Source organism: Cydia splendana, chromosome 16 (genome assembly GCF_910591565.1).
Source record: "Cydia splendana chromosome 16, ilCydSple1.2, whole genome shotgun sequence".
NCBI classification, from domain to species: domain Eukaryota; kingdom Metazoa; phylum Arthropoda; class Insecta; order Lepidoptera; family Tortricidae; genus Cydia; species Cydia splendana.
This window is the reverse complement of record NC_085975.1, coordinates 2,754,921-2,777,600: the sequence shown is the minus strand read 5'-3', so window position 1 is coordinate 2,777,600 and position 22,680 is coordinate 2,754,921. Positions and strand designations below refer to the sequence as shown.

General features: G+C 39.4%; 1 protein-coding gene across 1 annotated transcript in view; it reads left to right on the top strand.

The window, feature by feature from the left end:
• Positions 1-22,680, top strand: part of LOC134798041 (phospholipid-transporting ATPase ABCA3-like) — a 67,654-nt gene that overhangs the window by 28,089 nt on the left and 16,885 nt on the right. Inside the window, exons 23-35 of the mRNA XM_063770370.1 lie at positions 582-792; positions 860-995; positions 1,063-1,239; positions 1,307-1,520; positions 4,896-4,993; positions 6,348-6,489; positions 10,793-10,909; positions 11,284-11,414; positions 12,193-12,340; positions 13,151-13,358; positions 14,863-15,005; positions 15,853-15,935; positions 16,532-16,699. Of these exons, the coding sequence (XP_063626440.1) occupies positions 582-792; positions 860-995; positions 1,063-1,239; positions 1,307-1,520; positions 4,896-4,993; positions 6,348-6,489; positions 10,793-10,909; positions 11,284-11,414; positions 12,193-12,340; positions 13,151-13,358; positions 14,863-15,005; positions 15,853-15,935; positions 16,532-16,699 (1,976 nt within the window). The remainder of the gene's footprint in view (positions 1-581; positions 793-859; positions 996-1,062; positions 1,240-1,306; positions 1,521-4,895; positions 4,994-6,347; positions 6,490-10,792; positions 10,910-11,283; positions 11,415-12,192; positions 12,341-13,150; positions 13,359-14,862; positions 15,006-15,852; positions 15,936-16,531; positions 16,700-22,680) is intronic.

Below are 22,680 nucleotides of genomic sequence, written 5' to 3'. Positions count from 1 at the left end.
TGAACGTCTTATTCGATAGCGGTGAAGCCATTTCTACTAAAATATCAAATGCACCTTCTACCACTAGATTTGAATAAATGATCTTCCGCACTACGATTATTTTCCTTTTCTGATGATAGTTCATCCTCCAAGTAAATTATTAAAGCTAAACCAAGGTCGTCCATTTTCTCTTCTGGATACGTTTCGACCTTGGTGGCTGACGGCGTGTTATGACGCCGTGGAACTTTCCACATGTCGTCACCGTAAAGACGGCCGTCTTTTTGCGTCCGCTACATGACGGCCGCTATATGACGGCACTGCTTTCCTAGGAATCCAAAGCTTTATAAGATAAAAAAAATAGTTTATTCAAGTGGGCATAAATAATAGGGGTTTAGCACTTATGTTCCTAAAATTATCACCACCATTGGTTTAGAATTAATTTATACGGTTTAAAAGTTTCCACAATTTAAGTCTCGTTGCGACTTCCCTATTTCTCGTTGCAAGACCTAAAAATTCAGAATAAAAAAATAATGTTATAGGATGGCCATTTTTTCCTTTATAATACAGAAAACTTTCTTCTTTAACAAACTTTTACCCTCCAGGTCAAATAACCCCCAACATCCCTGAATCCACAAGCTTCTGGTACAAACTCCTGTCCGTGCCGTACGCGCTGCTCGCGCCGCACACGCTCACGGCGGGCCTGGCGCAAGTAGCGACCGTCGCGCAAACCAACGCCTACTGCAACCTGAACAGGGACCGCTGCCCGGCGTTGGCCGGCCCTGACAACTTTGAAACTGCTAAATGTTGCGGTAAGTTCTTATATCTCACATTTTCCATAGGATAGGCATCAAATAACCCCCAACATCCCTGAATCTACAAGCTTCTGGTACAAACTCCTGTCCGTGCCGTACGCGCTGCTCGCGCCGCACACGCTCACGGCGGGCCTGGCGCAAGTAGCGACCGTCGCGCAAACCAACGCCTACTGCAACCTGAACAGGGACCGCTGCCCGGCGTTGGCCGGCCCTGACAACTTTGAAACTGCTAAATGTTGCGGTAAGTTCTTATATCTCACATTTTCCATAGGATAGGCATCAAATAACCCCCAACATCCCTGAATCTACAAGCTTCTGGTACAAACTCCTGTCCGTGCCGTACGCGCTGCTCGCGCCGCACACGCTCACGGCGGGCCTGGCGCAAGTAGCGACCGTCGCGCAAACCAACGCCTACTGCAACCTGAACAGGGACCGCTGCCCGGCGTTGGCCGGCCCTGACAACTTTGAAACTGCTAAATGTTGCGGTAAGTTCTTATATCTCACATTTTCCATAGGATAGGCATCAAATAACCCCCAACATCCCTGAATCTACAAGCTTCTGGTACAAACTCCTGTCCGTGCCGTACGCGCTGCTCGCGCCGCACACGCTCACGGCGGGCCTGGCGCAAGTAGCCAGCGTCGCGCAAACCAACGCCTACTGCTACCTGAACAGGGCCCGCTGCCCGGCGTTGGCCGGCCCTGACAACTTTGAAAGGGCCAAGTGTTGTGGTAAGTTCTTATATCTTGCATTTACCATAGGATAGGTAACAAGCTTTGAAACGACCAAGTATGGTATATGCAATTTATCCTAGTTTATCCCATGGATAAGTATCATCACGATGCAGTCTAAGATAGAGTACTTTCCTACTAGTAAAATCAGCTTCTTTTTAGAACTGTCAAAACGATTTGCCAATATGGAACTTATATGAAAACTAGTATAGTGACGTCACGGTCAACTCGCCTACTTTTTATATTTCTTCCCGATTTATTAAATATAAATTGTATTTAGTAATAACTGCTATCTATGTTTTTCTAATAATTATCTGGTGTTTTAGTTACTGCACGGTGTGAAATAATTTATTTTAAGTAGAGGAAAGTACGCAATTATGAAATACTATGAATCAATCGGGTTATGAACATGAAATTTAAAATGGAGCATATTAATATAGCACAAGGATTCATATCTTCAGATCTCTCGTTTCTGTATGGTCCGCAATTGTCTATTAGATGATTTGAAAAATACGTATCTTTGGTGTGTAGTTCATGATGATAAAACATAATGACATCTGGCAATTAAAAAATAACCGGCCAAGTGCGAGTCGGGCTCGCACACGAAGGGTTCCGTACCATTATCTATAAAAACGGTCACTCATCCAAGTACTGACCCCGCCTTACGTTGCTTAACTTCGGTCAAAAATCACGTTTGTTGTATGGGAGCCCCACTTAAATCTTTATTTTATTCTGTTTTTAGTATTTGTTGTTATATCGGCAACAAAAATAAATACATAATCTGTGAAAATTTCAACTGTCTGTCTATCACGGTTCATGAGATACAGCCTGATGACAGACGGACAGTGGAGTCTTACCCAAGTAACATTTTAGTCCTATAATTTTAGTGTTTATCGCTAAAAGCTTGTATAGACGTCGTATTAAGGTTTCAGAGGTGACCACCTGTCGTATAAAAGCGTTAGGCAACACCTTTTTGCTCTATAGGCTTATACAGCTAATATATTCTATAAGCAATTGATGTAAAGGTTTACTTCATCATTTTATAGAGCCGTTATAGGCGTGTACTATAACAGGTTCAAATATAACCACTATAGAGCAATATTACTGTATAATAGTATTTGGAATCACTTTTATGCATCTAATTTGCGCTATTAAGGTTCCCTTTGTAGCCGCTATAGATTTGTGTTTTAACAGTGACAAAAACCCAACTATACAACGATTTTAGGATATAGTGGCTTTAGAGATCACTGCTATAGTACATAATACTTTAGTAGTTTGCGCTATTAAGGTTCCCTGCAAGCCGCTATAGTTTTGTGCTTTTACAGTGACAAAAACCCAACTATACAACGATTTTAGGATATAGTGGCTTTAGAGATCACTGCTATAGTACATAATACTTTAGTAGTTTGCGCTATTAAGGTTCCCTGCAAGCCGCTATAGTTTTGTGTTTTTACAGTGACAAAAACCCAACTATACAACGATTTTAGGATATAGTGGCTTTAGAGATCACTGCTATAGTACATAATACTTTAGTAGTTTGCGCTATTAAGGTTCCCTGCAAGCCGCTATAGTTTTGTGTTTTTACAGTGACAAAAACCCAACTATACAACGATTTTAGGATATAGTGGCTTTAGAGATCACTGCTATAGTACATAATACTTTAGTAGTTTGCGCTATTAAGGTTCCCTGCAAGCCGCTATAGTTTTGTGTTTTTACAGTGACAAAAACCCAACTATACAACGATTTTAGGATATAGTGGCTTTAGAGATCACTGCTATAGTACATAATACTTTAGTAGTTTGCGCTATTAAGGTTCCCTGCAAGCCGCTATAGTTTTGTGTTTTAACAGTGACAAAAACCCAACTATACAACGATTTCAGGATATAGTGGCTTTAGAGATAACTGCTATAGTACATAATACTTTAGTAGTCATATGAACACTATTATAAAACTGTTTTGCTCTATAGTAGCGTTTTTGGGACATATTTAGAGCGTTAAAAAGCGCTTTTTAGTAGTTTTTAAATCCCTATTATATCTCATCGCTGTAAACGTCACAATTTCTCTTTTATATCACAAAACCGTTGTATAGTGGTTTTGGTTTTTCTTTTAAAAGACAACAGCGTTATAGCTGAGTTTTTATGTCTTTTATAAACCGAGTTAGATACATAAAGGTAGAAAACGACTACTTGTAAATGATAAATTTGACCTGTAATGTCTACTTATATCTTGCTTATATAAGTTCAAGCCTAAGCCACATAATGTGGTTCCGTCTAAAATATTTGTTATATTAATGAATTGATAAAAAATATCCCAGTGATATTAGTGATTGTAGCTCAGATTTATCAAGCAATGATTTAATAAAACCATAAAATCGTGACGGTTTAGATATTTATCGACATCCATTATTAGCATATTTTTTACCAATCACACTGAAAAAGAAAGCAACAGTAATAATGACTACATCTAAATTTAATAAAAATCCTATGTCTTTCTAAAGAGTTTGTAGGTGTAACTGGGTCACAGCAAAATTCTTTTGGAACCCTAATTTTATTCATGATGGCGGTGAATACTTCACCGTAAGTTCTATAGTTAGCCTATAAAAGCGTCGGATTTACTTCTTGGCTGTAAAGTAGTAACTATGGTGAATATCATATTATTTTATAAAATTATTTTATTAAAAACAAATAAATCGAGGGCGCATTTAAAATTCCTCATTAACCTTATACTATTCTAACGGTGAAACTTCCGTCGCATATACTTTTTGCACTACGGACCGAATTATTCGACATCTAAATGAAGCATGTTAATAAAGTGTTTACTTATCACCATTTTATTTAGTACCGTTTTTGTGAAGTAAACACACAACAAAACCACTCACAATACTTGATGGAAAACTTGATAGCAAATTGCGTAGTAAAGGAACTATGAATTCTACAATAATATAAAAAAGCACTGTAATAGAATTTCAAATACTACTATAGTATAAAAAAAGCACTATAATGGAATCTCAAATGCTACTATAGTATAAATTAACACTATAATGGCGTTACTGACAACAAATTAGCACAAGAGTCATTATTACATCACTTTTATAGACCTTAAACGCCACGACTGACACTGTTACAGGACTACTATGTCACTGAATGGCACATAAGATGCGCCATTTCGGCTTTATACGATCTTCTTAAGTCTTTTATAGGCCAATAGGTGGTATTTCCGAAACGTTCTATCGACTACTATAGAACCACAAATTGTTACTTGGGTAGTAATAGGGTCCTGTTTTTACCCTTTGGGTACGGAACCTTAAAAACGGATTCAAATTATACTGTGATTTATAATACATCTTCCCTATTATACTTATAAGACTTTCAACAGATTCCCCTCCTGGTTCGGAGCCTTGGAGTTACTTCGCGATGGAAGACGCCGCCGGCTGGCCGATGCTCATCCTCGCCTTACAAGCTGTCGCATATTTTGTAAGCTATTTATATAAACTTGTCGAGATATTGATTTTTTTTTCACATATATGTAAAATTTAACTATTGTCCAAGTTCTTAGCTCAAAATACGTTCTCAATTAGAAGAAACCTATATAAGCTACATGCATGCTAATTTTTAGGGATGTACCGACTAGTCGGGAAAGCCGACTATCCGGCCACATTTGTAGTCGGCGATTAGTCGGCGACTAGTCGGCAAAAATGGCCGATTAGTCGGCACTTTATTAGTGCGAGAAAAACAGAAAAAAAAGAAACCAACAGTAAATATTTACCATATGTTTTATGTCTATTTTATTAAAATACTTATTCAGGTTGCAAACGAAAACTTTTGTTCATATAATTGACCGTTTGATCATTATTATATATTGGTGGGCTGGTGTTTTCCTCTACAGGTCGGTCTCAGCTGATTCTCGTGTAATTAATTGTTTTTTTTAATGGTGGAGCCATGGGAAACATTTGGGTTATTGCAAAATTTAGACAGGGCATGTTGCTCGTATAAATACGCTAACGACAGGGGATAGGTTCTTAACTGGCGACTACGTACGGGAAATAGAGCGTTGGAAATACCTCCTACAAACTGTACTGACGGTCTGCTCAGGATCGCAAAATAAAAGAAAGATAGAAATTGAACGAGGATTCATGTGATAGGTCTTTGAATCTGTAGAGAACACCTTTTAGCCAAGCTAATATGATGAATAGCGCAATCAAAGGAGCAAAACTATTGTTTTTCACCAGAACTTATACGAAACTAATGATCTGGCCGACTAGCCGACTAATCGGCCATTCGAGCGCCGATTAGTCGGCTAGTCGGCTAGTCGGCCAAATCAATAGTCGGTACATCACTACTAATTTTATAGGACTACTTTTAAATTAGGCAAAAGATCCGTACTACTAGTGAAGTCGTACATATATTTATAGCGATATAACGAATAGACTTATAGTCCCGCCTATCCTAATTACAACTTGACACAATCCGGCCAAGAAGTAAAAAGTTCGAAACGGCAGCCGCTTCTTCAAAGTCAATTGTTCATTATTTATTATTATTTATCTATTACTCAAATAAGTGACACAGCATTACAGTAAAAACTAAGGCACTGTGAAACTACAAAATAAGAATACAAGAAAACAACAAAAAAAATTACAAATAAAAACCAAAGACAAATTAAACATTAGATTTGGGCGACGACGTAACAGCGTGGCTCCGTTGCGTCGTCTGATTTGGTGTAGGATTCGGCAGGTTGCCCCGGAACCGCCGAAACACCACACCGTTCGGCCAGAAGTCCGCGCTTGCGATGGTGATTATACGATCGTATTAACAGCTTGTCTCTATTTAGGTCCTGACTTTGCTGTCGGACAGTGGCTTCCTGGAGCGCGTGTACGCTCGTGTGGTCGCGCGCGGCGCGCGGCCGCCGCGCCGCCTAGGGGACGCCATGGCGCGCGCGGAGACCGCCTACGTCGAGAAAGCTATACAGCTGCGTACGTTGTAGTTTAGTGCTAACTAAATTGTAATACGTCAACTTTTGATAACCAGCTACGGCGTAATGCAAATACGAGGCCTTAGGCTAGGTTCACACGGCAACGTCCTGCACGTTTTTTCACGTATTCGATTTTAAACGTACAACGAGTCGGGTGTTCACACGGTAGAGTTTCATTCGTTTAAAATCCGTTTTCACGCCGAATAGCGACAGTTTTCACGCAGTTGTCGCAGTGGGCAGAAATCTGAGATGGATCCACGCTTCATCGTACTTTTATTTTGGTATCGATGGTGATAATGCTTTTGCCGCCGACAAAATAGAAGGTTTTGGGTACATCCTATATATAAAAAATCAGTACATTCGTCTATTGAAAGTTTTGTTCCACTAAAGCGTCTAGCAGGCTAAGGATGGAGAAGTGGCCCCTGTGACGAATATCGAATTTTTATAATGTCATTTGTTGGCTATCTTATAATATAGAAACACCTTAACTTTCAGCCCCTTATCTTGAACCGTCACCGAGATAATGTCAAAAACGTCATTTTATGGACACATTTTTCAAAGTCGTTTTTCTCCTGAACTATATAAGGTAGAGCAATCAAACCAAATCATAGCTACAAAGGATGAGTCGGAGTATAACTCAGATTTTTTTAAATATTTATTTCCCTGAAAAAATAAATATTAAAATGTCAGAGAATTTTTTGACAACTCTTCTCAACAAGTATTTGTAAAGGTACACCTATGGAAAAAATCACAGAAAGTGCAAATAGTATTAGCTACTACCATGCGAAAAATCAATTCAATATAATTGGTGCAACATACTTAAAAAAATTAAATGTCAACGAAAGCGTTTAGCTATCAAAGGCGTCTTTCATTCTGAAGGAGATTTTCTGTTTATAGAGGTTTAATTTCGTTGCCTAGCAACAGAGAGTGTTTATTTTGAACTTGACGCATGGCTGTCAAAAAAGGTTACTCAACTGCAGCAACTAAAATAACATTTATAACACAATTTTAACCGAAACTAACTACGAAATCAATTAAATGACAGCTTTACTATGCTATAATTATTTTATACAGGAAATTAATGGTTATTTGTTTCTAGAGTTAGACCAAGAAAAGTCTGCAGCGATTTTGATAGCCCACGCAGTACAAGTGTTATTTTAAACGTCAAACTTCTATGAAATTATGACGTATAAATAACACTTTCACTGCGTGGGCTATCAAAATCGCTGCAGACTTTTCTTGGTTTAACTCTAGTATCACCGTTTATGGGGTATAAAATAACTCATTACAGCAAATATCGCAATACAAGTCACGTAGATAATGACTATCATAATATTCGTCGTCCCAGGTATGGGAAAATGTTATCCTGCAGTATTCGCAATATCTTTTTAACATAATATAATTTTAAATATAGTCCAAATATTTTTGATTTCAAGATTTCCATCTGAAACAATATAGGTATTATGTACGTTAGTTTGTTTATGTATGTTTCAAAAATATTTGGACTCAACTTACCACGATCTATAGCAAAGAAACTGTTTGTAAAATCTTTACCAGATGTTAAGATATCGCTTTCTGATGAAGATATTATGTTAAAAAGAAATTGCGAATACTGCAGGATAACATTTTCCCATACCTGGGACGACGAATATTATTCATGATAGTCATTATCTGCGTGACTTGTATTGCGATATTTGCTGTAATGAGTTATTTTATATTAAATGTATTAAAAACGGGTCACTCACGCATTTTAAGTCGAAAAACGTTCGACATGTTTGACTCCGTACCGAGGAGTGTGATCAGGAGTTTGCGTTTACGGTGACGGACCGGCGCAGACTGCGGACCGCAGCCCTCCGTGCCCGATGACTCGGCGCAGGCGCCGGTGGCGGTAGGAGGAGCGAGAAACTACCCTCGTTTATCGCATTATTGTCAAATGATGGGTTGCACACAACACTCACTACGTCATTGGCTAATGGGTAGGGAGCCTTTGAACAGTTCGGGTGTATATATGATTCCCTGCTCCTGTGGAAAAAACTACATAGGAGAGACGGGCCGGAACATTTCCACCCACCAGATTATCCGAGCACATACGTAGTATGAAGAACAGGGATAGCCGGGGCTCTGCGGTGACGGAACACGTATTAGATTCGGATTCGACTCACTATATATACGTTTCGATAAGGTAACCGTGCTGGCGAAAGAAAAGTTTGTGATTCAGCGAAAAGTACGGGAGGCTATCAAAATTGGTCGTCATCCGAATTTTAACCGTGATTGTGGTTGGTCAGTGCCTACAAGCTGCATGGAAAACTGTTTTGGGTACGAACGAACCATTAGCGAGTGACGTAGTGAGTGTTGTGTGCAACCCATCATTTGACAATAATGCGATAAACAAGGGTAGTTTCTCGCTCCCTCTGCCGCCACTGGCGCCTGCGCCGAGTCATCGGGCACGGAGGGCTGCGGCCCGCAGCCTGCGCCGGTCCGTCACCGTAAACGCAAGCTCCTGATGACACTCCTCGGTACGGAGTGAAACATGTCGAGCGTTTTTCGACTTAAAATACGTGAGTGACCCGTTTTTAATACATTTAATATGCCTGTGTCTCACGGAAGTTATTTTATGCCCCATAAACAGTGATTCTTAATAGGTACTAGAAACAAATAAGCAAACAACCATTAATTTCCTGTATAAAATAATTATAACATAGTAAATCTGTCATTTCATTGATTTCGTAGTTAGTTTCGGTGAAAATTGAGTTATAAATGTTATCTTAGTTGCTGCAGTTGAGTAACCTTTTTTGACAGCCATGCGTCAAGTTCAAAATAAACACTCTCTGTTGCTAGGCAACGAAATTAAACCTCTATAAACAGAAAATCTCCTTCAGAATGAAAGACGCCTTTGATAGCTAAACGCTTTCGTTGACATTTAATTTTTTTAAGTATGTTGCACCAATTATATTGAATTGATTTTTCGCATGGTAGTAGCTAATACTATTTGCACTTTGATTTTTTCCATAGGTGTACCTTTACAAATACTTGTTGAGAAGAGTTGTCAAAAAATTCTCTGACATTTTAATATTTATTTTTTCAGGGAAATAAATATTTAAAAAAATCTGAGTTATACTCCGACTCATCCTTTGTAGCTATGATTTGGTTTGATTGCTCTACCTTATATAGTTCAGGAGAAAAACGACTTTGAAAAATGTGTCCATAAAATGACGTTTTTGACATTATCTCGGTGACGGTTCAAGATAGGGGGCTAAAAGTTAAGGTGTTTCTATATTATAAGATAGCCAACAAATGACATTATAAAAATCCAATATTCGTCACAGGGGCCACTTCTCCTTCCTTAGCCTGCTAGACCCTTAATTAAAACTTCGTTATGTATAGAAGAATCGTCAACAATTTTGAAATAACCACGAAATTACAAACAAAATACCTGCGATCCCTCCAAAACACGCTCGAGTACTATAGACGCTTGTTCGATAATAAAACGTGTAAAATCGTGCCGTGTGAATCAAAGAGAACTATACTATTCGCCACTGCAAACCGAATACGTTAAAGTTCATTCTATTTGCTTGACAAGTCCGGTGAGTATCCGTTTAAACGTATAAACAATGTACGTTTTTTTGCAGTACAAACGCCGTGTGAATGGTTATATGCCCGAAGTATGTGCCACTATTTATCCGTTAAGACGTATACTGCAACAAAACGTGCAAGACAATGCCGTGTGAACGAAGCCTTACAGCGCCAATTACACCGCTTAAAAGTTCCTGAAGCGTAAAGAGTTATTTTATGCTACGTCGGTGGCGAACACGCATATAGCCTGCCTGATGGTAAGCAATCTCCGTAGCCTATGGACGCCTGCAAGTCCAGAGGTGATACATGCGCGTTGCCGACCCTAACACTCCGGACCGTCGTTTCCTTCCTTTTATTAATAAAAAAAATGGGGAACTGTGAGGCATTAAAAATTGAGTTGGCATATTTTTCCTAGATATAGATATAAACCTTAGAGCATTTAATAACTGGAGTGGCCATTAAGAGCTTACCCCTCTGCCGAAAAACTTGCACAATTGTGCAAACTTTTGTATGGACTGACATGGCTATTTGTACGTTACGTACAAATCATTTAGAAATAGCAATACATTTGACGTCGATCCCCCGCAAAAATCGGCAGACTGTTTCGTAAAGAAAATGACAGCAATGACATCTCCAGTCTAAATGCTCTAAGATATAAACATTAAATAAAAAAAGATCACTCTAAAACAAGTGTGTTTTTGTGGCCCCTCATAGATGCTTCTAAATTGCAGCTAAACAGCAGATCACGGATTCCATCCTATGCCACAACGTGCAGAAATTGTACCCGGGATGCTGCAAACGGAAACCTTTCTTTGCTGTCAAAGGCGTCAGTTTCTCCGTCAAAAAAGGTCACTATTATACTAATATAATTTTATTTTTCGCCTATTTTCATGAATCACTTCAAAACTATTTATCTTAAAATCATAAAAATATACGTTAACATTTTGTCAACGAACCCTTTCATTTGATATAGGTTTAGATACCTACGAAATGGTTTGCAAAACTTTTGATTTTATTTTCTAATTTACACCTCTAAAAGTTATCAACGTAATTAAAATCGTGTATTTACATTACATGTCCATTTAGATCACCAACGCAAATACCTACATACCAAATTTCTACATACTGACAAACAACAGGCACATACGTTCAGGAAAATTGAATATTTTTGCAGTCGAAAAAAAATTAACATTCTACCAAAATGTATGTTTTTGTTCTACAGGTGAATGTTTCGGCCTACTAGGGGTGAACGGCGCGGGCAAAACTACGACGTTCAAAATGCTGACGGGGCTGACGAGCCCCACTGGGGGCGAAATATTCGCCAACGGGCACTATGCCACCGACCGGAACGCGGTGAGTTTACCATAAGGGAAATTTTATAAAATGAGTAGGTTACATATAGTTTGTCAAAGGACTGTCTCATTTCAATCATAGACAGAGAGAATCATACCATCTTCTTGCACTAGTACTAGCACCCAAAAGAAAAGGATGAGTATAGTTTTCCTGGTTCTTACTGACTGACAAATTGGTTTGACCAACTATACATACAAATCTAAAAACGAATACAAATGAAAAAAAAGCTACATCTAAAAATCAATTAGCAGTTATCATAAATTAATTTTAAAATTAAGAAACGAATGGAAAGAATGATGTTGATGAATATAAATCACAATCAGGTACCACCGCCCACACTGTTAATAGGGTATTTTCCTACTAGTCAAATCAGCTACTTTTTTAGAACTGTCAAAACGATTTGCTAATATGAAATTTATATGAAACATTACATCGTGACGTCACGGTCAACTCACCTACTTTTTATATTTCTATCCGATTTATTAAATAGAACTTGTGTTTAAAAATAACTCCTATCTGTGTTTTTCTAATAATTATTTGGTGCTTTATTTCTTGCATGGCGTAAAATAATTTATTTTAAATACAGTATAATACCCTATTGTACATCGGTGGACCTTATGCCTTTTAATATAATAAGGTCCACCGATTCACATTTGCTGTTTGTACAGCCCGTGTTGTTATGATGCTTTCTGTCACACTTGCATTTTTTTTTACATTTGAAGCCAAAAGAAATGCGAAATACGAACGGCAGTTAAAAAAAAACTTTTTTTGTCCTCAGTACATGCGTACGTTCAGCTACTGTCCGCAATTCGCCGGTCTGGACGACTTCTTAACCGGCCGCCAGAACCTTTCTCTGCTGCTGACGCTACGTGGCCTGCAAGAGGAAGATGTCTCCACCGTCTCCAACTCTTGGATCGAGGAAGTCGGTGCGTATTTATTAGAGGCTCATTGTGCTGTAAACATCGCGAACCCATTTGGGCATTATCAAAAACTCAATCAAAAAAAATCCACGAGAATAGGTTGAGAAATTCTACCTATAGAAGAAAACACCTAGCCATAAGAAAACATTTTTGCCCGGGCTTAAATGGAAGGGTAGAAATTTGTAGTTGGATGGATACAACAATTGCGACCGGTCTGGCCTAGTGGGTAGTGATCCTGCCTGTGTAGCCGATGGTCCTGGGTTCGAATCCCGGTAAGGGCATTTATTTGTGTGATGAAGACAAATATTTGTTCCTGTGTCATAGGTGTTTTCTATGTATATAAGTATGTATTTATCTATATAAGTATACCGTCGCCTAGCACCCATAGTACAAGCTTTGCTTAGTTTGGGGCTAGGTTGATCTGTGTAACATGTCCCCTAATATTTATTTATTTATTGTGCTATGTCAGGAAGTAACGCTAAGCTAACGATAGATGCATTTCCGTTCTCACCTCCGCTTTTGTGTGTCTAACGTTCCGCATGAGCACCGTAATATTCGGGCTACTCTCAATGCGCTATGTTTGTCATATTATCATTAGTCCTAAAACTGAAACCGTTAACTTCTCAGGTAAGGTTATCCTATAAATAGGTTAGGTTTGTTTTATGGCAATCCTGAAAAGTTGCGCGTTTCTGAACCAAACAAATTATGACTAACGAAAATGCGGACAAACAATACATTATGACTTAAAACTTTATGGGAAACAATAGAGACCCGTTGTTATCTAAGCTCTTCTATATAATTTTGTTTTATTTACAGATTTATCACGGCACGCAGACAAACGCGTATCATCATACAGCGGCGGCTGCGCGCGACGTTTAGCAGCAGCCGCGGCACTATGCCAGGCAGTTCGCACTGCTTTACTGGACGAACCCACCGCCGGAGTGGACCCGCTGGCTAGACGACGGATGCACCAGGCCTTGCTCAGAGCCAGGAAACACCACGAGCTTATTATCGCTTCCCATAGGTATTGTCTATACATAAGCAGTTATAAGCTAATTGGGTACTTTCCTCTACTTAAAATAAATTATTTCACACCGTGCACGAAATAAAGCACCAGATCATTATTAGAAAAACATAGATAGCAGTTATTTTTAAACACAATTTCTATTTAATAAATCGGATGGAAGTATAAAAAGTAGGTGAGTTGACTGTGACGTCACTACACACGTTTTCATATAAATTCCATATTAGCAAATCGTTTTGACAGTTATGCTGATTTGACTAGTAGGAAAGTAGCCAATTATCACATAGAGTCGCACCAAACAAACTCTGCAGCGGATTTGATAGCCCACGTAGTGTAAGTGTTATGTATACGTCATAATTTCATAGAAGTTTGACGTTTAAAATGACACTTGCACTGCGTGGGCTATCAAAATCGCTGCAGACTTTTTACGGTCTGACTATAGCAACGGCTACGCCCGTAGCTTGGCTGCAGCTACAGTATGCCAGCCCCTCCCTCGGAGCCTACTGGTAGTGGATACATGTAACCGGAGCAAGTACAATACAATAAATGCGCGAGATTCTTAGATCCACCCCAGACTAGCGTCTCCCGATCGTCGGCGTCTAGTCAACTCTATGGGCCACCCCACACTAGCGTCTTCCGAGCGTCGCGTAGAGTCAACTCTGTGACTGCTGCTCGACGCAACGTTGGCGCCACGCCGACGCCGCCACGCCGACGCTCAAAAGACGCTAGTGGGGTCTCTCATAAAGCGGAGTAGGCTTGACGCATCGGTTAAACGATAAAAGGACGCGTCACGGTTGCTACAGTCACTAAATCGTGCGGGATTTTTGACCGGATGTATGTTCCTAGTGCAATCATACCGCCAGAATGGATTCGCTCGCCCGCCGACACATCTATTTTTCGTTTCAAAATCAAAGATGACTCTTTTGCGTATTTTCCCTTATTAATCTATAATATGACGACCGGTCTGGCCTAGTGGGTAGTGACCTTGCCTATGAAGCCGATGGTCCCGGGTTCGAATCCTGGTAAGGGGCTGTCCATAAATTACGTCATCGATTTTTGACGAATTTTGACCCCCCCCCCCTATAATCATCCAAAAATCATGCTTCAAATGACCCCATTTCCTCCTACTTCATGCTACCGTCATCCGATGTCCAGACCCCCCCCCCCCCTAATTTGAAATGACGTAATTTATGAATAGCCCCTAAGGGCATTTATTTGTATGATGATACAGAGTTCCCGAGTCATGGTTGTTTTCTATGTATTTAAGTAGGTATTTATATATTATATATTTTGTTGTCTGAGTACCCACAACACAAGCCTTCTTGAGATTACCGTGGGGCTTATAGACCGACCGCTTAAATGAGTCCTCGCCTGCGCGGTACGGGGGCGACGGGGTAGGACCGTAGGACGACTAAGGGCGGCGGGGAAGGCGGTGGCGGCGCCGGTGGTCCGTCTATAGTCAATTTGTGTAAAATTTGTCCTATAATATTTATTTGTTCCCCAGCCTGGACGAGATGGAGGCGCTGTGCCACCGCATCGCCATCATGTCGGGCGGCGAGCTGCGCGCGCTGGGCTCGGCGGCCGCGCTGAAGGCCGAGCACGCGCAGGGGTACTCCGTCGTGTTCAAGCTCACCCACGCGCAGGACGGTCAGATACTTTATCATCATAATATTTAAAACTTTCTCTTTTGAACACATATTAACTCACATTTATAGATGGGTCTAACACGAAATTTATTAAATTACCTTTATTTACCGACGTTTCGACACAGGTTTCACTGGTCGTGGACGCGGCTAACGTCGTATACGTATTACGTCGGTAAATAAAGGTAATTGAATAAATTTCGCGTTAGACCCGTCTATAAATGTGAGTTAATACTTTATCATCATCAAAATTATTTTAGACTTCGTTCGCCCACCGCTGAGCATAGGCCACTTATCCCTGTCCTGGGCTAGTCTCATCCGAAAGTGCCCCGCGATTTTTCGAACGTCATCCACCCAATGAGCCAACGGACAAGCGGAAAGCGGCCACCGATCTGTCAACATTTTGGTGCACCTGCCATCAGTCTGCCTGGCAGATACTTTATACAGAGCTTAAAGTCAACTGACCATGAAAATGTGTGTGGGTTACTAAACTCGTGGGTTCACACGTCGCTCGTGGTCGATTCGTTCTTGTAAAATGCTAAATAGCCCTTAAAGATGCATGATTTTTGCTTAAGAAGTTACCATCATTCTAAAGTTAGCAATTTGTTTCCTCATTTCTTCTTTAAGGATGTTAAACAGCTTTATGTTTAAGCGCCACTTGGACCATTAGTAACCATGGTAACTCCAGGTTTTACCCGGGTAACTCCGGGTTAGTGAATGGTCCAAGTGGCCATAAGTCTACTTATAAAAGAATTCATGAAGAATTAAGGAATACCCGCAAGTCAACCAAGTAATTATAACATTTATTTATAAAACGCTTCATGTTATTATTATTAATGCCTTGTTTTCAGTGACGGACGGAGTCTCCAAGCTGGATGAATTCAAGGGCGAGCTGAACACACGCTTCTCGTGCGAACTGCAGGATCAGCACCAGGTATGCTAACACTGTCTAATAATACAAACAATAGTTATATATTCAACTAAAATCTTTTTTTCCACACACTAACATAAGAAAGAAAAGAATGAGAATGAGTGAGTGTGGAAAGAATGAGTGAGAGAAGGCTAACAAAGAGAGTGTATAAGGGAAAAGTGGAAGTGAGAGTTACCTACCCCTCCGGGAAATATGCGTGATTATATGTATGTATGTACTAACATACTAGCTGTAAAACAATTCAAAGTTACATACAAAAGTTTTAAATCGCGAAGCGATGATTAGGTTTTTTTACGTCTTTGGGTGGATGCCGTCCAACGGAGCGACAGCTGATATCCACGAGGGTTCATTACGCATCGTCCTTAACCAATTTACTAGTCATCGCCCAGGATGCGATGACTGACGAAATTTGCGCCTATCCCACGATATACTACATCATATTATTATAGTCAGCACCAATAGTTGCTAAGCGGGCGAGGTGTTCAAAATGATCTTCACGCGACTTTATTGTTAAGAGAATAAGAGCGCGTCAAGTTAATTTTGAACACCTCGCCCGCTTAGCAACTTCTGCTCCTGACTGTACCTGTTGTTATTTGCAGAGTATGCTGAGCTACCACGTGAAGGACTCTCTCCGCTACAGCGAGCTGTTCTCCCAACTAGAGCACCTTCGAGAACAGTTCCCTTCCATAGTGGAAGACTACACGGTGACGGAAACCACGCTCGAAGAAGTTTTCCTCGCCCTGGCTAAGGAGGCGCGCGCTGAGACCGTATAGATGGCACTACTAATATATCCAACTGTGTAAGGTTAGACTTTTGCTATTATTGTTGTAAGGAGGAGCCTAGCTTTGCAGGTCCTTTATATGGACACAGTTTAACAAAAGTGGTGTCGATTGTGCTCCGCTTTGCGGGATCCTAGGTATAAAGCTCCGAAAAGTTTTGGAATCGAGATAAGTAAGTACTAGAAGACGCAATCATTGTGCAATGTGGGTTAAGTACCCAGCACTTGAAAAAACTGTCACTTCTTCAATGTCAGAAACCTCCAAGTCCCAGGGGTTTTTATTTTTCGTAAACTTTGTATGAAATCGGAAAACGCAATATCGCGTCCGTCGTTCTCAAGGGGTTAAGACTGGATACCTCACTCAAGTAAACATTCCGTCAGGCCTCCATTTTGAGTGCGGGTCTGTTTTTAAGGTGGGCCTGGGACCGTGTGATATCCTGATCATTAATCATTATCATTTATTTATTGCACTTCATTCATTCTTAGGATATATTAACAAATTAGAACTTCCGTATGAGGGTGTCCGCTAGCTGGTGCGTTTGCACGGAGCGGGTGAGTGGGTTAACGAGAAATAGTTTGAGCAACGCTAACCGTCGCGGACGCGTGCGGCGAATTTTATAGTCTGTCGATTCGTAGCTGGCCCCGAACTGCTAATCCTTTGTCTATTGTTAAGTAAAACCGCACGTGCTACTTACCTGCAAAAAAGGGTCTTAATTATTCTAATTGGCACCTGAGCGCGGGCTAGTCCAACGCTCATAAAACCAGTGTAGGTGCGCTCTCCGATTACGGGCCTTTGTTACGCATCTGGATGACACATTTTAGACTGGTCCGACTCGCCAGCACTCAGTAACCGCAGAGAATTACACGACCCCTTTTTTACAGGTAGAGGCACGTGCGGTTTTACTTAACAATAGACAAAGGATTAGCGGCTCGGGGCCAGTTACAAATCGACAGACTATACCTACAACGGCAGTGCACGCACGTGCATCCGCTCCGTGCACCTGCGCCAGCTAGCGGACGCCCTGAACCGTATACTACATAATCTCTCTACATACAGACAGATCTAGATATTACTATAGTCTGTTTTTTTAACTATGAAGTACCATAGGAAATTGTATGGAACGCTCATTTTTTTCTTGCTACGTAAATTACACCATCATACGACCATGACGATTTTTAGTAACAATTTTATTATTAGTTCAAAAGTTTTAAACTCAGTAAATTTAAAAAAGCAAATAATTTATTAGAAATGTCTCAGTGTGTAGTTGGCTTGGGTGTATCGTAAGCAACTTGCATATGTATAATATTATACAGAAAATAAAATAAACTTACGTGACCTACGTAATTTTTTAAACAATAAAAAGTCTCACAGTCTAAATGAAAAACAATATCCAAAAGAAAAATTGATGTTTTACTGATAGGTGTAAACAGGTGCTTTCAGTAATAATAGAACTTGTAATAAAGGTTGTCACTAGTCTATGTATTTTGTAAGAACTAAATAACGAAAATGTGGCCTTGTTACTTCCGACCGATTTTTGAAATGCCTATTTTTTTCTACAATTAGTAACCCTAACATAACTTTTTTTTTCTAGCAAAAAGGATATAAACAAGGTGTAGAACCGGTTAAAATATACCGGTTAATACCACATAGTCAACTCAACAGATAGGTTAACAGGTAGGGTGGCTAAGACAAAATTGTAACTTCATGACAAGTCGATTTCGCACCCACACATACTCACTTATCACGCTTGAGCCATTCACCGCTCACTCTTGATTGACCGAGCGAAAGTGAAGGTATCCGTTCATTCGTTCTCGTCTACAGGTCAAGCATTTTTCAAGCGATTCTCGTGAAATTTGGTGAGCAGGATCAATAATTATACGGTGTTTTTTGTCAATACATTTTTTGGATTTTTTCTAAATGGCGGAACCACGGGGGTTCGCGAGAATCGCAAGGTGTACATCTCACAGAGCACCTAGTATGTGGATGGGTGTGTGTCGCGCATACACAAAAAGAAAGCGTGTTATGAAATCAAAATTTTGTCATAGTGACCCTACCTCTGCCTTTCAGCTCTAACAGTTTCAGTTCAGTTCTGTAGCCTTTCAAGTGGCATACGTCATTTTTGAGTTATTGGAATTTCGATTTTATTTTAAGTATTCAAATTTCAAATTGAAATGACGTAAATTGTCCGGGAGGCGGTTTCTGCCACTTCAAGGGGTGGTATTAACCGGTAAATTTGTATGCCGGTGTATTTTGGTATGGCTCCGACGATTTAACACATCTTAAGGCGAAATTTAGGTACCAACAACGTCTTAGGTTCTAAATTCAGAAGATATATTGTGGTACCCTAAAATTATTTAGTCCTTGTTTAGTTAAGGCTTAATATTTTATTTAGCACGAAATAATCTCAATGTTTATAGCACTTAGATTAGGGTTAGGGTGATATTCCACCTGTCAAATGTGTATTTTGTCTCGCGTTCTGCTTAATGGAAGAGAGAGACGCAATGACATTGGACCAAGGTATTGGACAGATGGAATACCACCCTTAAATATATGGGCATTATAGGTTCCCAAGGGTAGACCATAAAGTATTGAAGCAGCAGAATAATTGAAGTATTACTTATGGGATGAATTGTACTGATCTTACCATTGAACTATTATTACTAACGTATAAAATCGGCACAGAGAACCAGTATTTTGCGCCATGAGTTGATGTTCACAGTAAACCATAGAAGCGGAACGTGAATCTCGCGACCTAAACGCGTAAGCGCCATGAATTTTTAGACGTTTTGGTCGCGTGGTACAGGTTGCGATGGCGACAATTTAATTGTTTGGTATGGCTTCTCTATAGTAATAATAACTCAATGGATTTTTATAGAGGCTTGTTAACTGCTTGACTGTTGTACATTCCCATATACATTTAATTAGGCTTTTTATATATGTAGTATTTTATAGTAAGAGATGATGAAATAAAATATAACCATAGATACCGGGATTGCTTGGTTTGATAACTAAGTAAAAATAAATCCTTAAATTGCAAATAATAGGCGACAATGATTCGGCTAGGCTATGTTACAAATGGATTGAAAATATATTAGTATTATATTTATAAGCAACATATACATAGGCAGGTCCTAAGAAGTGCTCAAGGTAGCTCTCTACATAGCAGCTTAAAACTATTATTGTCAGCTAAGGAGTTCCTATATCGATAAACTCAATTCATTCATTCATTCAACAAAATAATAACTAAATTTCCGTTTTCTTTATTTTGAAGGGATTTTTTAAACTTCACTTATTGTAATTTTTTTTTAATCTCTAGTGGTCATATAAAATAGGCTTTGTGTAAACTTTATCATCGACCCCGAAATAATACTACAAATAATATACATTTACAAACGAAACTGGAGGCGGTCACTAGTATTAGGGAAAAGTATCGATAATTGAGTTTATCGATATAGGAACTCCTTAGCTGTCAATAAATTGCGCCCCATAGAATCCTATGTGTGCATAATTAATGTGTAAAGCAGGTCCTTGACGGTCAAAGGGCTAAGCTTAAGAAGAGAAGGAACCCTATTACAATAAAATTATAGGTATAAACTATAAACGATTAATTTTGTAGGCTCTTTCGTTATATTTTAATTAATATTACTAAGTTTTTCCAAAGGTATAGAAATATAAAAAGCTTGTAAGCTTATAATATAAGGAATGGAATATGATATTGATCAAATGATCATATATGTGTATATTTGAAATACGTGTCTAATTTAATTTCATTCGTTTATTCCTACATTTATTTATAATCACATTTATTTTAAGCCTTATAAGAGCTAGGGAATGTAAACCGGTAATAATTGTGAAGAAATTACTGTGAAACCGGTAAATTGCCAACTGTTCTCATTTTAAATACCTATGTATTTTGTACCGATCGCATTCCTTAATTAGAACCCTTTTCATCAAAACTCATTTTGGGTCTATTTTGGTGGATGCGAAGGGGCTGTGGTGCGTCCAGATATGGATAATGCACCGACGGCACGCCATACGCGAACCATTTTGCCAAAAGATCGCTTATTGCTCACACGCATTTCATTGTACCAAAGAGAATTAATTAAATTATGTAGTCAGTACATTTACTGCCATCTTTCGACACAAAAGATTAACACTTTTAGAACAACGCTATTAATATTTATGACAATATAGTCCTTCGAAATGTAGCAGTTTGTATCATAAATACCTACACAATATTTTATTTCATATCAACTTAATTTAAAAAATGTAACATTTTTGTTTTATTTTCTGACGTCTTTTCACGTCATTGTGTATCACCCGTTACCAAATGAACGCTATTTGACTGATCCTTATTTTTTCACTGATGTGTTAAATTTGTTAAATTTAATATCAAAAAGTATCGCCATCTACGACACACTACAAGGATCAAAGTCAAATGGCGTTCTAAAAGTGTTAATCATTTGTGTCGAAAGATGGCAGTAAATGTACTGACTACATAATTTACTTTGACAATATTCCTCTAGTCTGAATTATCTTTGTTGGTGTTTCAACTAGATACTTGTTTCCGTGAAATGTCAAAACACACCAATACAATAATACCTATAGACCGACCGCTTAAACTAGTACGCCGTACGGCTGCCGCCCGCACCTTCCCCACCGCCCGCACGTCGTCCTACCCCGTCGCCCCCGTACCGCGCAGGCGAGGACTCATTTGAGCGGTCGGTCTATAGCAGCGGTCGGCAACCTGCGGCCGATGCTGCCAAAAATACTGTGGTGCGGGGGACGAGGTGAGCGAGTCCCGTGCCGTGATTGGTCCGTTCAAAGACACGGGCGTCACACATTAGACACTTTGACTCGAAAATGGAGTAAAACTACCGTATATTTGTGGCCGAGGGGGTAGCTCTACTATGCTCAGTCTGGAGGATGTCTTGTCTGTGGTGTGCAGTTAGGTACAGTTCGCAAGAGATTCGCTAATGGTGCGATAGCGGCGCATTCGCTAGATGTGGACGCACCTATTATTTATGTACTTAAGTTAGCACGATATTACAATATGTAAAAAGACTGCATGTATACACTGTAACTATTTTGATTTTTTGAATAAACACCTATTGTTGTACTCTAACTTTCTTTGTTTTATTTTCTTATCAAATGCCTTATCTTTTAGGTAGTGTACTTTTAGTTCTAGCATCTTAAAAAAATTGTTTAATCTTTTGACGATCAGAGTTACCGCAAAATGTGTGGAGCTGTACAACGCCATCTCGTTTACCTGTCGAATTCGGAGCACGAAATTGTTTTAGATTTTACGCATCTTAATCAATGTATCTTTGGTACTACTCAGAAATTAGTTAATATTGAAGATATAGACAATTTTATTATACAGTTTTTTTTTTTTAATTTTATTATTACATCGCACTCTTTGTTACAAGCAAGACAAAATGAAACAATGTCGACAAGAACCGTATCAAAACTTGCCAAGACAAATGAAACTTAGATTTATCATAATAAAGATTCAAATTAGAATGGATAGGTAGACCTTTTTATAGGCCTGTGGGCGGCTAAAGACAACCGTGTCGGACGTCGGGTGTAACCTCGATTTTGGTAGGTATAGGTACATTTGGTTGCCATGAACAGCGAACGTGTTAACAACACTACTTGACAATAGGTATAGGTATTGTGTTGACAATAGGTATGCAATTTATTATTGTCCTAAACGAAAGCTTTGCCCGCGTCTGATGCCCTCTTGACCTTAGGCATCACGCATAACAGTCGCGATAACACAGGACAATACCAAAGAGTATTACATTATAGAAAGAGGTTTACAGTCTAAGTTATAAGGGCCACTTGCTCCATTCACTAACCCGGGGTTAACCGGTTAAACCTGGAGTTACCATGGTTACCAGTACAATTTGACCCTGGGTTAACGGTTTAACCCAGGCGCTAAGACGAATTCGACAGCTTTCGAAATT